Raw genomic sequence first — 15,396 nt, 5'->3', positions numbered from 1 at the left:
TCTCAGGGTTTTCCAGAGAATGTTTTTTTTCGGTGATAAGGAAGCGGAGTCGACCCTGAGACAGCGGAGTCGTCCCCATGCATAAAGTGCAAACAAGCCGAGACGTCCCCTGAAGGAGCGGAGTCGACTCTCTCAGGGAATTCCAGAGGACATGTTTTTCAGAGATAAAGAAGCGGAGTCGTCCCCAAAACAGCGGAGTCGTCCCCATTCAAAAAGTGCAAACAAGCCGAGACGTCCCCTGAAAGTGCCGAGTCGACCCCAGACAACCGAAAAAGTAAAATCTTGTAGCCGAGACGTCTTCCGTTGAAGCGGAGACGTCCCCAGAGTGACTGGGACGCGACTGACAGCTTTTCAGGTTTGGTTTGAATTTCAAATCCTTCTTTCTTTGTCTCTAACGGCTATATTTGCTTTTTTGGGCTATAAAAGGGACCTCCTAAGTGCTTCTCAACAACTCTTCACCAACCCAAAGCTAGATCATTCAAGAGAGAAGTAAGAAAGAAAAGTTCAAGGGAGTGAGTGCATTCAAGTGAAGAAATCAAGTGTCTTCAAGCTTCCCAAGTGATTTCAAGCTCAATCACTCTCGTGCGCTTGGGATTAAAAGCTCACACTCAATCCTACGCGCTCCACATCGGAAGAATCAATATCTCCCACGCTTCCAACGGCAAAAGGATTCTTCCGGGTTCTATTGTTCATAATTGCAATATTTGCTTTTTAGAGCTTTTCTTTTCTTTTGTAAACTCTTTCGTTGTGGTGCTTGTTCCAGTCAAGGGACTTGGAACAAGGGAAAGGCGTCCCAAGCCTAAGTGAAATTGGGGGTTTTAGGGTTTGTTGTGAGCCCGGTGTAAAACAACGAGTTGGGTAGTGAACTCGCAAAACTACCATACTGTAATCTTGGATTATAGTGGAAATTCCCAAAGGTGATTTGGGGAGTGGATGTAGGAGCAGTGGAAGCTCCGAACCACTATAAAACATTGTGTTTGCGATTGACCTTTCTTATTCCTCCTTCTTTACTTTAGTGCATATATTCGTGTGTTTTATTTTTAATTAGTCAAAAGCTTTTAAAACACCCAATTCACCCCCCTCTTGGGTGACCATCTCTGGGCAACAAGTGGTATCAGAGCAGGTGCTCTGTGTATTTCTTGAAAGACCTAACCGTCTTAGCCAAAGATCTAGATGGCAACACCCTTTAACAATGTTCCTGCCGAGGGGCAAGCAACCAATAGATCTCCACTCTTCAATGGGACAAATTATACCTATTGGAAGACTAGAATGAGAATCTTCATTCAAGCACAAGACTATGCCTTGTGGAGGGTTATAGTCAAGGGACCACAAGAACCATCACACATGGTTAATGGCATTCGAGTTCCCAAACCTGAGGAGGATTGGGATGAGAATGATGATAGGATGGCTCAACTTAATTCTAGAGCCATGAACTCATTATTTTGTTCTCTAGATGTAAATGAGTTCAATAGAGTCTCCACATGTACTTCCGCTAAGGAAATATGGGATAGGCTTGAAGTTACCCACGAGGGTACAAATCAAGTCAAAGAGTCTAAAGTGAACATTCTAGTTCACAAGTATGAGTTGTTTAAGATGGAACCCAATGAAACCATCACATGCATGTTTACTCGCTTTACCGATATAATTAATGGTCTAAAGAGTTTGGGTAAATCTTATACTAACCCAGAACTTGTGAGTAAAATTCTCAGGTCTTTGCCGAAAGCATGGGAAGCAAAGGTCACGGCGATCGTAGAAGCCAAAGACCTCAACACTTTGGGATTAGAACAACTACTGGGCTCATTGATGACGCATGAGCTCACAATGAAGCAACATGAAGAAGAGTTGCCGAAGAAAAGGACAATCGCACTCAAGGCTACCTCAAGTGTGTGTGAAGAAGAGAGTAGTGAGAGTGAAGAAGAAAGCCAAGATGAGGACTTGGGTTTGATAGTAAGGAAGTTTAAGAAATTCATGAGAAGAAAGAAACCTTTCCCAAGAAAGAAATTTGGAGGGAGAAATGATTGGGAAAAAGAAAAGGAAAAAGAAAGAGATCCAATCATATGCTATGATTGCAAGAGACCGGGACACGTTCGTTCCAAATGCCCTCAACAAAAGAAGTATTTTGGAAAGGAGAAGAAGAAGGCATTGAAGGCAACATGGGATGATAGTGACACATCATCCTCCGAGGAAGAGAAGGAAGAGACCGCCAATTTGTGCTTCATGGCGTTCGAAGACGACGAGGTATGTCAAAACCCAACTATAAATTTTACTTTAGAAGAATTATATGAAGCTTTTCAAGAACTTATGGGTGATTGTAGTATGTTAGGAGCAAAGAATAAAGAGTTAAAAGCCTCCAATCAAAAACTAAAGAAAGATTTTGAAAACCTATTAATTGAAAAGGAGAGCGTTAAAAATATTAACACTACTAACCTAGAAATCAAAAATTCAAAACTTAGCATTGAAAATGAAAAGGCAAAAACACTAATTAAGGAATTAAATCTAAAAGTAAAATCCCTACTTGATAATAATACCTCACTTGCACAAAATGTTGAATCCCTTAAAAAAGATAAGGAAGAACTAGTTAAAGAAAATTTGAATCTTAAGAATGAGGTACATAAGTACAAACCAATTGTTGAAAAATTCACACAAAGCTCTGAAAAATTAAATCTTATTCTTTCAAATCAAAGAGCTGTTTTCAATAAAGCCGGATTAGGATATAAAACTAACACACAACAAAAATACCTAAAGAATTTCTTTGTAAAAGCAAAAAATGTAAAAACTGAAAAATCTACATGCTTTCATTGTGGGAAGAATGGACATAAAGCCTACTCTTGTATTCAAAGAAAGATCCAAACTAACAAGAGTACATTTATGAAAGCTAAAAACATAACTAAAGTATGGGTGCCTAAGGGAACCAACCACACTAACCACGAAGGACCCAAGAAAATTTGGGTACCTAAGAGCTTCACATGATCATTTTGCAGGTATGCCTTGCAGCCGGAAACAAAAAGAGAATGTGGTATCTTGATAGTGGTTGCTCAAGGCATATGACCGGTGACAAGAGTCTCTTCGTCACCTTGGAATCAAAAGAAGGAGGAGTAGTCACATTCGGAGACAATGCTAAAGGTCAAATCATTGGTGTTGGTAAAATCTCCATATCACCTCCCTCATTTATTGATAATGTATTGTTAGTCAATGGACTAAAACATAATTTATTAAGTATAAGTCAATTTTGCGACAAGGGATTTAAAGTATCATTTGAATCATCACTATGCATAATTAGTAGTCCAATTGATAATGAGATCATACTCACAGGACATAGGCATGGAAATGTTTACATGGTAGATCTTGATGATCTCACCATGAAGGATGGCCAATGTCTTGTAGCCATGAATCCCAAAGTCAATGAGACTAGTTGGTTATGGCATCGTAGGTTAGGGCATGCTAGCATGGATTTAATCTCAAAATTAATTACAAAGGATCTAGTCAAAGGACTACCAAAAATAGACTTTGAAAAGAATAAAATTTGTGCTGCATGTCAATTAGGGAAACAAACAAGAAGTTCTTTCAAGTCTAAGAACATAGTCTCAACATCAAAACCCTTAGAACTAATTCACATGGATTTGTTTGGACCCACTAGAACTGCTAGTCTAGGGGGTAAGAAATTTGGTCTTGTAATTGTTGATGATTTTTCACGTTTTACATGGGTTTCATTTCTTGCACACAAAGATGAGTCCTTTCCCGCTTTTATCAAGTTTCATAATAGGGTTTCAAATGAACTCAATCTTAAACTAAAAGCAATTAGGAGTGATCATGGTACCGAGTTTGAAAATCAGTATTTTGAAAAATTTTGTGAAGAAAATGGTATCAATCACAACTTCTCGGCACCTAGGACACCCCAACAAAATGGGGTGGTAGAAAGGAAGAATCGCACACTAGCAGATATGGCTCGTACCATGTTGTGCGAATCGGATCTACCAAAGTATTTTTGGGCTGAAGCAATAAATACTTCATGTTATATCTTAAATCGTGCTTTAGTTAGATCCATCTTAAAGAAAACACCTTATGAGTTGATAAAAAGTAAGAAACCTAATATAAGTTATTTTCATGTTTTCGGTTGTCGATGCTTTATTTTGAACAATGGAAAGGACAATCTAAGTAAATTTAGTGCTAAATCATATGAGGGGATCTTCTTAGGTTATTCCTCATCTAGTAGAGCATACAGGGTCTTCAACAAGAGAACTCTCGTTGCTGAAGAATCCATTCATGTTGTTTTTGATGAAACTAATGGAGATTCTTCTAGAAAAGAAGAAGATGGTGATGTAGGTATACTTGAAGACCAAATGAAGGAACTCTCCACTCAAGACAAACAACATGAGGATGATATCAAAGAAGATACAAATCAGCGAGATGAAGAAGATCAACCTCCTTCAAGAAATCAAGATCTTCCCAAAGAATGGAGGTATGCACATGGTCATCCAAAGGATCTAATCCTTGGTGATCCTTCACAAGGTATAAGAACTAGATCCTCTTTAAGAAACACTAGTGATTATCTTGCTTTCGTTTCGCAAATAGAGCCTAAATCACTAGAGGAAGCTGAAAAAGATGATAATTGGATGAATGCTATGCAAGAGGAATTAAACCAATTCGAAAGAAATGAAGTTTGGACTCTAATGAAAAGACCCCCTAATGTTTCAATTATAGGCACCAAGTGGGTGTATAGAAATAAACTAGATGAAGATGGAATAGTAATAAGAAACAAAGCTAGGCTAGTGGCCAAAGGATATAATCAGGAGGAAGGAATAGATTTTGATGAAACTTTTGCTCCTGTTGCTAGGTTAGAGGCTATTAGACTGCTTTTAGCATATGCATGCTTCATGGATTTTAAACTCTATCAAATGGATGTAAAAAGTGCATTCTTAAATGGCTATATAATGGAGAAAGTTTATGTAGGACAACCTCCAGGTTTTGAAAATCACTTACATCCAGATTATGTGTACAAATTGCATAAAGCATTGTATGGACTTAAGCAAGCTCCTAGGGCATGGTATGAAAGATTAAGCAATTTCCTAATTGAGAACAAATTTAAGAGAGGAAATGTAGACAAAACCCTCTTTATTAAAAGAAAAGAAAATGACTTATTGCTTGTACAAATCTATGTGGATGATATAATTTTTGGTGCTACTAATGATAGTCTTTGTCAAGAGTTTGCCAAGCTTATGCAGGAAGAATTTGAAATGAGCATGATGGGTGAGCTCAACTTCTTCCTTGGGCTACAAATAAAACAATCAGAGGAAGGCATCTTCATCAGTCAGTCCAAATACATCAAGGAAATGCTGGAAAAATTCAAGATGAAGGATGCAAAGGAAATCAGCACACCCATGAGCTCAAGTTGCAAGCTTGACAAAGATGAAAAAGGTAAAAGTATAGACTGCAAATTGTACAGAGGTATGATAGGCTCTCTACTTTACCTTACTGCTAGTAGACCAGATATATTATTCAGTGTTTGTATGTGTGCTAGATACCAAGCATGTCCTAAGGAATCACACTTGCAAGCTGTTAAAAGAATATTTAGATATCTAGTAGGGACATCTAATGTAGGTTTATGGTATTCTAAACAATCTGACATAAACTTAATTGCTTATTCCGATGCTGATTTTGCCGGGTGCAAACTCGACAGAAAAAGCACAAGTGGCACATGTCAACTCTTGGGTGCCAATTTGGTTTCTTGGTTTAGCAAGAAACAAAATTCAGTTGTCTTGTCCACAGCTGAGGCTGAGTACATTGCAGCTGGAAGCTGTTGTGCCCAAGTTCTTTGGATTAAGCAACAACTTGAAGACTTCGGTATCAAAATGGATAATATACCAATTAAATGTGATAATACAAGTGCAATTAATTTAACAAAAAATCCTGTCCAACACTCTAAGTCAAAGCATATAGAGATTAGGCATCACTTTATTAGGGATCATGTGCTGAAAAATGATGTGATGATTGAATATGTATGTACTGAAAATCAATTGGCTGATATCTTTACAAAGCCCCTTTGTAAAGAAAGATTCAACTTCTTAAGGAATGCTTTGAGCTTGTATGATCCTAGCAAATGAATTGAACTTGTATTGCATTGTTTTGCTGCGCAAACTAGTAATCAACCTCAAGGTAAACATAAGTGAAAACATGAATTCATGTAAGCTAAATGACGAACTGTTTGACTTTCCGGAGGATGGTTACCCTCCCTTGGACTCTTCATGGAGATATTTTCAGAGCCTATTTCATAGGTATTCGAAATTTGGTCAAACATTCCTCATTTCAATATTAATAATGCAAAAATTATTATCAAATTATTATAGGATGTATCATTAAGGGGGAGGATCACAAACAAATTCACTCTAAGTTTATCAAAAGAGATCATGTTGATTAGGGTGATTAAACAAAAATTGGGAGAAGATAGAATTTAGTCTGAAATTTTTCAGTGCCGGAGACGTCTCTGGCAAATCGCAGAGACGTCCCCCCGGGGGAGACGTCTCGCCTTAGTCGTGGAGACGTCTCGAGGACCGAATGAGGGCTTTTAAAATAGGTCGAAATAGCTCGAGCCGACCCGAGCTTTCTCCTTCATCCCCGACCAAAACGAAAAACCCTAGCCTCCATTTGCTCTCCACCTCAAACCCTAGCCTCCGTTTGCTCTCCATCACAAACCCGAGCATCCATGGCACCAAAGAAGGCTAGGACGACCCGTGGAAGGCGACCTAGGGTAGCGGCCGACGGTGAGGAACGGCGGGAAGAACCCTCCGCGCCGTCTCCACCGGTTGCTCCGCCAACCATGACTATTTCCTGTGCAAATCGCACAGTCACGACAGGAAGGTACATAGATTTCTCTTTTTTAGATCATGAGGGGTTCTCTATTGGAGAGAGACTCCGAGCCCAAGGGTGGGAACACTTTTGTACCCTCAATACCTCGACCTACCCCGGCCTAGTTAGAGAACTTTTTAGCAATATGGCCTTAGGGGACCTAGGGTACACTGGATATGTCCAAGGGACATTAGTAGAAGTCAATGAAGATGTCCTATCCACTGTCTTACAAATTCCTAGGGACGGTGAGGCTCCAACCTCACATCCCCAAAGGGAGTCAGCCCTAAATTTACTTTTAGGAAGAGAGGACTGCGGCCCTCTTGATGTTGTCAATTCCCAGGACCTAAATGCAGAGATGAGACTTCTCTTAAGTATTGTCAACCGGGTCCTATTTCCTAAAACCGGTCGCTTCGATTTTGTTTCGGAGCGAGACTTAGTTATAATGCACCACATCCTACTAGGGATCCCTCTAAACCTCCCTAGACTCATGCTAAATTACATTGCCCTATGTCATAGGTATTCTAGGTTTAGTATACCCTATGGCATGATCTTTACCTTAATCTTTAAACACTTCAAGGTTCCCATTCCAACAAATGAACCTGCAAAGCCCTTGAGAAACACCGACTATTACAATGAGGGCACAATGAGAAGAATGGAATTTCATAAGATAGACGGATCGTGGGTCAAGGTACCAAAGAGAAAAACCCAAATCCTAGAGCCTGAGATCCCACATCATGAGTCTGACCATCACTCTCCTCCACCTAGTCACATGGATATCCCTGATATTCCCTCCAGCTCAGCTGGACCTTCCACATCCATGCCACCACCTCCTCCAGTTAGTGGGCCCTCCTTCCTGTCAGAGGATCAGATGCGCACCTTAGCATCTGCCATTTGCTAGCAGATGAGGGAGGAGATGAGATCCATGATTTCTACAGAGTTGGCCCCCATCAGAGCTTCACATGAAGGGCTTCTACAAGAGATGAAGGATATTAGAAGTCAAATTGAAGCTACAACACAAGAAATAATGGGTGTGGGTGCCACCCAAACCATCAGATCAATAGAGCTCAAGGACAGCTTGAGGAGCATTTCCAAGAGTCTCAAAGAGCTGACAAAACCAGATGGCAACGTGGGCACCTTGGTTGCCCAACTCAGAGGGAGAATTGAAATGGCAACCATAGAGTTTGAAGCACTTGTGGCAGGTTTCCACAAGTCACAGGGAGATCAATTTAAGACCCTCATGGATTCCATCAATGCATTCATAGATGCAGCTTGTAAGGTTTATGAACAAAATACAGCTGGTAGGGCCCATGAGCAACGTCGCCGATGAGGGACATTTTGCAGGCTCTTCTTTTTGTAAATCCTAGGCTATTTTTGAAACACCTTTGTATTAGAAATCAATACTTGTAATGATTTCTTCTTTTTGACTATGTACTGACTTCAAAGGTTCACAATGATACATGAATACAATCCCTTTTGAAAACTGTGTACATTGCCAACTCTATGTATGTGTTTCTATGAATGTGAATGTGCCTCTTGATGTGTCATAAGAATCTCATAACATACATTAAGTATTCAGATTTGGCACAACTTATCAAAGCATATGAAACAGGGGGAGCACAACCTGAATATCAAAGGGGGAGTAAAATGAATGCTGAACTCTTTAATAAAGATAACTTGAATATCCTTCAGTGGTTAATTATATTATACTATGAATTGAGTTTTAAGCACCTAATGATAATTTGTCCCCTTCATTGTTGATGACAAAAAGGGGGAGTAGATATATAGAAAGAACCAATATGGATATTGAGATATAATTGAAAGGGGGAGTAGATATATAGAAAGAACCAATATGGATATTGAATATGGAATGCAAAATTTATAATCATACTCCAAAGTTGATTTAGAAAAGATAAAATTAAAGAATATTGACTTGATTCAAATTCAGCATCAATATTTCATTTTAACTTGATTCAAATTCAGTTGATATGCTAAAATTGCTTAAGAGCTATAAAGTTCAATCCCATGCAATTATGCACACTGTATCTAGCTCTAATCAAAACATTATACTTGTACATCTGATCGAATACTGTGTATATGTTTAAACTTCAAATTTTTGCATATACTCAGTGTTTTGTCATCATCAAAAAGGGGGAGATTGTTGACCCCCTAATGGATTTTGATGAATACAAAACACTAGAGTATAATTTCATTTATCTTAACAATTTAATTGAGGAATTCATGTGATTAATTGAGAATATTGTTAAGAAATGTCTAGGCAAGTTCCCATAATTTTTATGAATTTATTGAAGAATATTTTGAGTTAAAGAAAACAGATCAGGGACAGCCGAGACGTCTCCGGATAGTTTCAGAGACGTCTCTGGCACAAACAGGAAGAACCGGCACACTTGGAGACGTCCCCGACACCTGCCGAGTCGTCCCCGCGTTAGCGGAGTCGACTCTCTCAGTAGCGGAGTCGACTCTCTCAGTGGCGGCAGAAAGGCAGTTTTCAAGAGATATGCGCGAGACGTCCCCACAGTAAGCCGAGTCGTCCCCGCAAGTAAAAAGGAGACTTTCCGAGTCGTCCCCAAGATAGCGGAGACGGCTCTCTCAGGGTTTTCCAGAGAATGTTTTTTTTCGGTGATAAGGAAGCGGAGTCGACCCTGAGACAGCGGAGTCGTCCCCATGCATAAAGTGCAAACAAGCCGAGACGTCCCCTGAAGGAGCGGAGTCGACTCTCTCAGGGAATTCCAGAGGACATGTTTTTCAGAGATAAAGAAGCGGAGTCGTCCCCAAAACAGCGGAGTCGTCCCCATTCAAAAAGTGCAAACAAGCCGAGACGTCCCCTGAAAGTGCCGAGTCGACCCCAGACAACCGAAAAAGTAAAATCTTGTAGCCGAGACGTCTCCCGTTGAAGCGGAGACGTCCCCGGAGTGACTGGGACGCGACTGACAGCTTTTCAGGTTTGGTTTGAATTTCAAATCCTTCTTTCTTTGTCTCTAACGGCTATATTTGCTTTTTTGGGCTATAAAAGGGACCTCCTAAGTGCTTCTCAACAACTCTTCACCAACCCAAAGCTAGATCATTCAAGAGAGAAGTAAGAAAGAAAAGTTCAAGGGAGTGAGTGCATTCAAGTGAAGAAATCAAGTGTCTTCAAGCTTCCCAAGTGATTTCAAGCTCAATCACTCTCGTGCGCTTGGGATTAAAAGCTCACACTCAATCCTACGCGCTCCACATCGGAAGAATCAATATCTCCCACGCTTCCAACGGCAAAAGGATTCTTCCGGGTTCTATTGTTCATAATTGCAATATTTGCTTTTTAGAGCTTTTCTTTTCTTTTGTAAACTCTTTCGTTGTGGTGCTTGTTCCAGTCAAGGGACTTGGAACAAGGGAAAGGCGTCCCAAGCCTAAGTGAAATTGGGGGTTTTAGGGTTTGTTGTGAGCCCGGTGTAAAACAACGAGTTGGGTAGTGAACTCGCAAAACTACTATACTGTAATCTTGGATTATAGTGGAAATTCCCAAAGGTGATTTGGGGAGTGGATGTAGGAGCAGTGGAAGCTCCGAACCACTATAAAACATTGTGTTTGCGATTGATCTTTCTTATTCCTCCTTCTTTACTTTAGTGCATATATTCGTGTGTTTTATTTTTAATTAGTCAAAAGCTTTTAAAACACCCAATTCACCCCCCTCTTGGGTGACCATCTCTAGGCAACACAGGATCAGATCAAATTCAGACCTGAGCTAAGATTCTCTCTCCTCTTGTTTCTCTCTCTCGACAAGCTCGGAAATTTTAGTGTAAACCCTGTCCTTCCTGTAGCTTAGATCCAAGTTAACCCAGTTTTGAAATCTTGAATCGTCTCGATACCTCGACGATAGACCGGCCATTACTTCAACTCCAGCTAGATTTGGCCACTTTCGATCTTCACCTCTAACCCGTTGAATCTTCCTTGCTCGGACCAAACTGATCTAAGGGCGTGAGACCATAGTTTTTAATTTTGAATTTTGCAATTATGTTAAAATTAATAATATTTTAATGATATTAAATAGGTGTATCTAACATGTTTGCTTGAAGTGGCATTTAAAGTGAAAAGAGATAAGTAACTTAATACTTCAAAGTGTATTTTCCAAAGTGTTTGACAAAGTAATTATTAGTGAATTTAAATTTTGAAATATATTTTGTACTTAGTAAAATAGGTCAAGCATGTTAAATATTATTTGAAAATTTTGTTATATGCTATGAAATCTGTAAAATATAACTAGGCAACTTATAAATCTATTTATATATATATATATATATACATTCTCAGCATGGTTATGATGTGTTCTAGCCCCGCCAATAGGGATTATTCATTAGCCCTGACGACTTGTATTTGTGAAAAATTAGTTTTGACACCATTGCTACCAGTGATTAGAATAGTTGTTTTTGGACACCGTTGCCGCCGGTGATTAACATAGTGGTTTTTGGACACTGTTGCCACCGATAGTTAACAATAGTACTTTTTGGCACTTTGTGCAACCAATGCCACTGGGTTACGTGGCCATAGCCTATTGATGTTGGAATTTTGGTATCAGAGTTTTTGTGAAAATGATAATAAGTTTCGAAAAAAAATGTGTTATTTGTGATTTATTTTTTAGTTATTATTTTGTATTTTGATTAAATATTTGGCATGCTTTGACCTCACTCTGAGGTATTATGTTGCTTACTAGGCTAGTGTAGCTTATTATCATATGTTTCTGTTTTTCAGATCCAGATGCATAGATGCCTGATCGCTCAAGACTTGGAGAGTGCGTTAGATTTTCTAATGATTTTTTTAGTTATTGGCATTCTAGATAGATTAGTTAGAGTATTTAATTTATGTTGACATATGTTATTTTGAAACTTTGAAAGTTTGCTTTGAGATAAAATTATTGATTAAAAAAAGAGAAAATTTATAAATTTGTCATTGTTTTGATATGATTTGCAGTCTTGCATGCCTGTACGGTTCGCAATGTAGGCATGCGGTGTCTGTTGCATTCCGGGCTTGGGGCGTGACACGAAGGACAAAGTAAAGAAGGAACTCACAATGCTAGACCTCATCCTAGAACAGCATGAGCCAGATCAAGATTGACTTGGGAGGATAGGGGCGACCGGAGTAGGGGGAGAAAGGCTCGAGATAGGAGAAAAGGGCGCAGAAGCTAGGGAAGCATGAAAAGTCAGGGATGACCAAAGTAGGGGAGAACGACCGGAGAACATGGTGCTCGCCAAGAAGCATGGAAAAAGAAGAAGCTGCTTCGCTTCTTAGGGTCTGTTTCGAATAAAAAAAAGTCAAACTGGACCAGATCAACTTGTCTGACCAGTTGGTAAGGTTCTTTCAGGTTTGATCAAGCTTTGACCAATTCTAAATTTCTCTTAGAACCGAACCGAATAGACGACCGGATCCCAGTTCAACCAATCGAACTGACCGGTCGGATCTAGTTTAAAAAATATTGTTCTCTCTGCAATTTTATTTTGTTGATTTGAATCTCCCTCCTCATTGTACCAGCTCTCTATCTTAACTCCCTTGCCCATCTGTTTTTCTTCCTTTCTTTTTTTTTTTGCTGGAATGGAAGTATTATACATGTTTTTCGCCCGAAAGAAGGATTCACCTTCTTTTGCATAAATCGTGTAAGTCATCAGAAAAAAAAAGTAATAGGTGTACAGTATCTTGTTTCTTGAATTCAAGTCCAGTCAGTTGGAGTATGCAGATTTAAATATAACAGATAAGATGGTTAAATTAAAAAATAACGACTCCAATTTTACCCAAAAATATTACAGTACCATGCTGATTAATGGTACCAAATAACAAGCTATAATTCCATACAAGTGCATCCTTATTGGTAGTCTCACCAAGTACAATAAGATGTTGTAATATTTACTTTCTAGCATACACACACACATAAAGATATCCACACGTTCACGTACACATACGCATATAGGAACACACACAGACATGCACACCCACACATGGCAATAGAAATTCTGACTGATGGCTTCTGGAGATACATGCAAGCTTGCTTGGTGGATTCCTCAAGATGGCATACTACTTGCCCTTTCCAGAGAGATGCATCCGTCCCCAGTTTAAACCTAGCTAGCATAAATAAATAAAGTGAGATTTATCAACTAGTTTGAGCAAAATTTTAATTCTGTACGTTTTTCATAATCTGTGACTCTTCTGACTGAGGAAGCGTGCCAGATCTAACAAATTTAGACACCACAACACCAAATAGCAAGCCAGATGTCATCTGCTATGCTCTGAAAATTACCAATTAAAAAGTTTCTCATGAATTTCAGTTGACTAAAATTTGCACAGTAGAAAATAGAAACTCCTTTGTACCTGTACACTGTGCAAAGACTGAATAATGGTGAAATGCAAAGAAACTGCCTTCATGTTACCATTAGAATAAAGAATAGATATATATGCACATGTAAATACACATGCAAACATACATAAGTTCATATATGTGCAAATGCATTCATATATCCATGCATGCGTGCGTGCTTGCATACATGCATACATATCTGTGCATGTTAGTGGACGTGTGTGGACTAAGTTCCAACTACATGGTTCCCTCTAGTTTGAAGATCTCTTATGCATGCCATGGGTTTGTCAAGCTCATGTGCACATTCCAATCGACTCCAAGTAGTTAGTATATCGTTGTGTACATCCTTCTGATTAGAACAATGATTATTTTCCTCACATTTAAGATCTAAGAACCACTCATGTCCCGAGGATGAAATACAGTCTTTAGATTATCATACACGCTTATCTTTGTCTTAAAATCAGGGCTTCAGATGAAAAGATAACAAATATGGTGGAATTGCGATCTGAAAAGGGGAGGACAAAAAAAATAAAAAATAAAAATGCTCAACTGGAAAGCGTGACTTAACACACAGGAAAAGAGAAGCTGAATAAAATACTAACCTTTCATGTGCCAACATAAACCTTGATTGAAGAGGGTTTCAGGAAAGAGTTTCTGATGTCCACCTGTCTCCTCTCTTGAATACATGCTTGATTAGGGGGATGTGTTGAACCTTCTGTCGCTCCTCCGTGTTCCCATTCCCTCCACGCATTCTCTCTATGAATTCCAGTGGCATCTCCATCAAGAACAAAACTTGGAGGCTTGTTAGATGTTCAACGCCCTGAGGTAGCAGCTTAACTCCTCCGCAGCGCAGCAGGCACAACTCAGACAGGCTTGGCAATGCCCCTTCCTCCATGCTTATTGAATCGAGCTGGTTCGAACCACCCAGCATTAGGAATTTGAGTTTAGGGAACCCTCCTGCATTGAAGCACAACTCCTGTCCGTCGTAGGCCATGTACATGCCTAGAACAGCCAAGTTGGGCAGTGCATGCAGGCAAGGTAGCGGGTCTTCTCTCAACCTAGACCAAGACAATCCCAAATGCCGAAGGCCTGACAGAGAACTGAACCAGTGAGGAAGCGCCCCACCTTCTAGCTGCCCTCGTAGATCGAGCTTCTCATAGAGGTATGATGGTGGCTTTAGAGCTTCCAGCTGCAGCGCTTCTCCTTCGTCGCTGGCTACAATGTCCAGGCTGACCAGGCGGCTCATCTTTGATATGGAGGAACACAGCTCCACTGAATGCATGCCTCTTACTCTGGTTATTCTCAGGGTTCTCAGTTGTGTCAAATTGCCCAGGTGCCGGACCATGTCTTTGTTGGAATTAGAATGAATTTTGAAAAGTTTTAAAGAGGTGTAAATAAAAAGATTTGTAACCCCCAAAATTTTAAAAGAGTTGTTATAACCTTTAAGTATTTCAAATTCCATTTGGAAGTTTCAAAACTTCCCATTATCTTTCATTATGGCCTTAATGAGGCCATAAGTATTCAACCGTTATGGTTGGATGACAAAAGGCCTATAAAAGAGCCATTCCTTGTATCTAACAAAAAAAAAAAACAATACAAAACCCTTCTTCTTCCTCTCATTGTTTCTCTCTACCACCATTCTCTCTTTTACAATTTTCTATATTATTGGGCAACCGATATAGACTAGGTAATCTGCCTACTACAGACGTGCACTGTAGATTAGGCCCCTGTGAGTCGTTTGGGTTGTATCTTGGAGTCGTCGCTGACCGCCAATACCTGCACGTGGGAAGGCAACAACGGCTTTAGGACAGTGCGTCTCTTGGCGTGCCTTTCACACCTCACAGGCCAGATATTTTCTTACCAATATTTTATTATAATTGTTAGATTTTCTGTTTATGTGATTTAAATATTTTACAAAGCATCTTGTTAGTTCAACATTCTAAAGCCGTTGTGATATTGTTCCATCTATATGTTTATATATTCTGCAAGATGCATTGTTGAATACTGTTTTTGTTCATCTTTGATAGAAATCATTATTGGATACACTTTAAATAATAATATATATATATATATATAGTTTAGCTTTAGATTCTCAATTTTAATATTAAACTGTTTAATTAAAAAAAATAGTTTACTGTTTTACTGTTTTAATAAAAAAAATAGTTTACTGTTTTGATCAAGAAAACAGATTACTGTTTTAATTAAAAAAAACAGTT

At 39.2% G+C, this 15,396-nt stretch overlaps 1 protein-coding gene across 1 annotated transcript; it reads right to left on the bottom strand.

Moving 5' to 3' along the window:
* Positions 1 to 13,820: 13,820 nt before the first annotated feature.
* Positions 13,821 to 14,525, bottom strand: LOC120105984 (disease resistance protein RPM1-like). Its single transcript, XM_039118793.1, has one exon. It carries the CDS (start codon positions 14,523 to 14,525, stop codon positions 13,821 to 13,823), a length of 705 nt encoding a protein of 234 aa, XP_038974721.1.
* Between the last annotated feature and the right edge of the window lie 871 nt (positions 14,526 to 15,396).

Source organism: Phoenix dactylifera, unplaced genomic scaffold (genome assembly GCF_009389715.1).
Source record: "Phoenix dactylifera cultivar Barhee BC4 unplaced genomic scaffold, palm_55x_up_171113_PBpolish2nd_filt_p 000412F, whole genome shotgun sequence".
NCBI classification, from domain to species: domain Eukaryota; kingdom Viridiplantae; phylum Streptophyta; class Magnoliopsida; order Arecales; family Arecaceae; genus Phoenix; species Phoenix dactylifera.
Note: the sequence above shows the minus strand (reverse complement) of the source record. Positions and strands in the feature narration are given on the sequence as shown.

Bases quoted from the DNA above. Each gene is read 5' to 3' on its own strand.
- LOC120105984 (XM_039118793.1), bottom strand. From the start codon at position 14,525: ATGGTCCGGCACCTGGGCAATTTGACACAACTGAGAACCCTGAGAATA.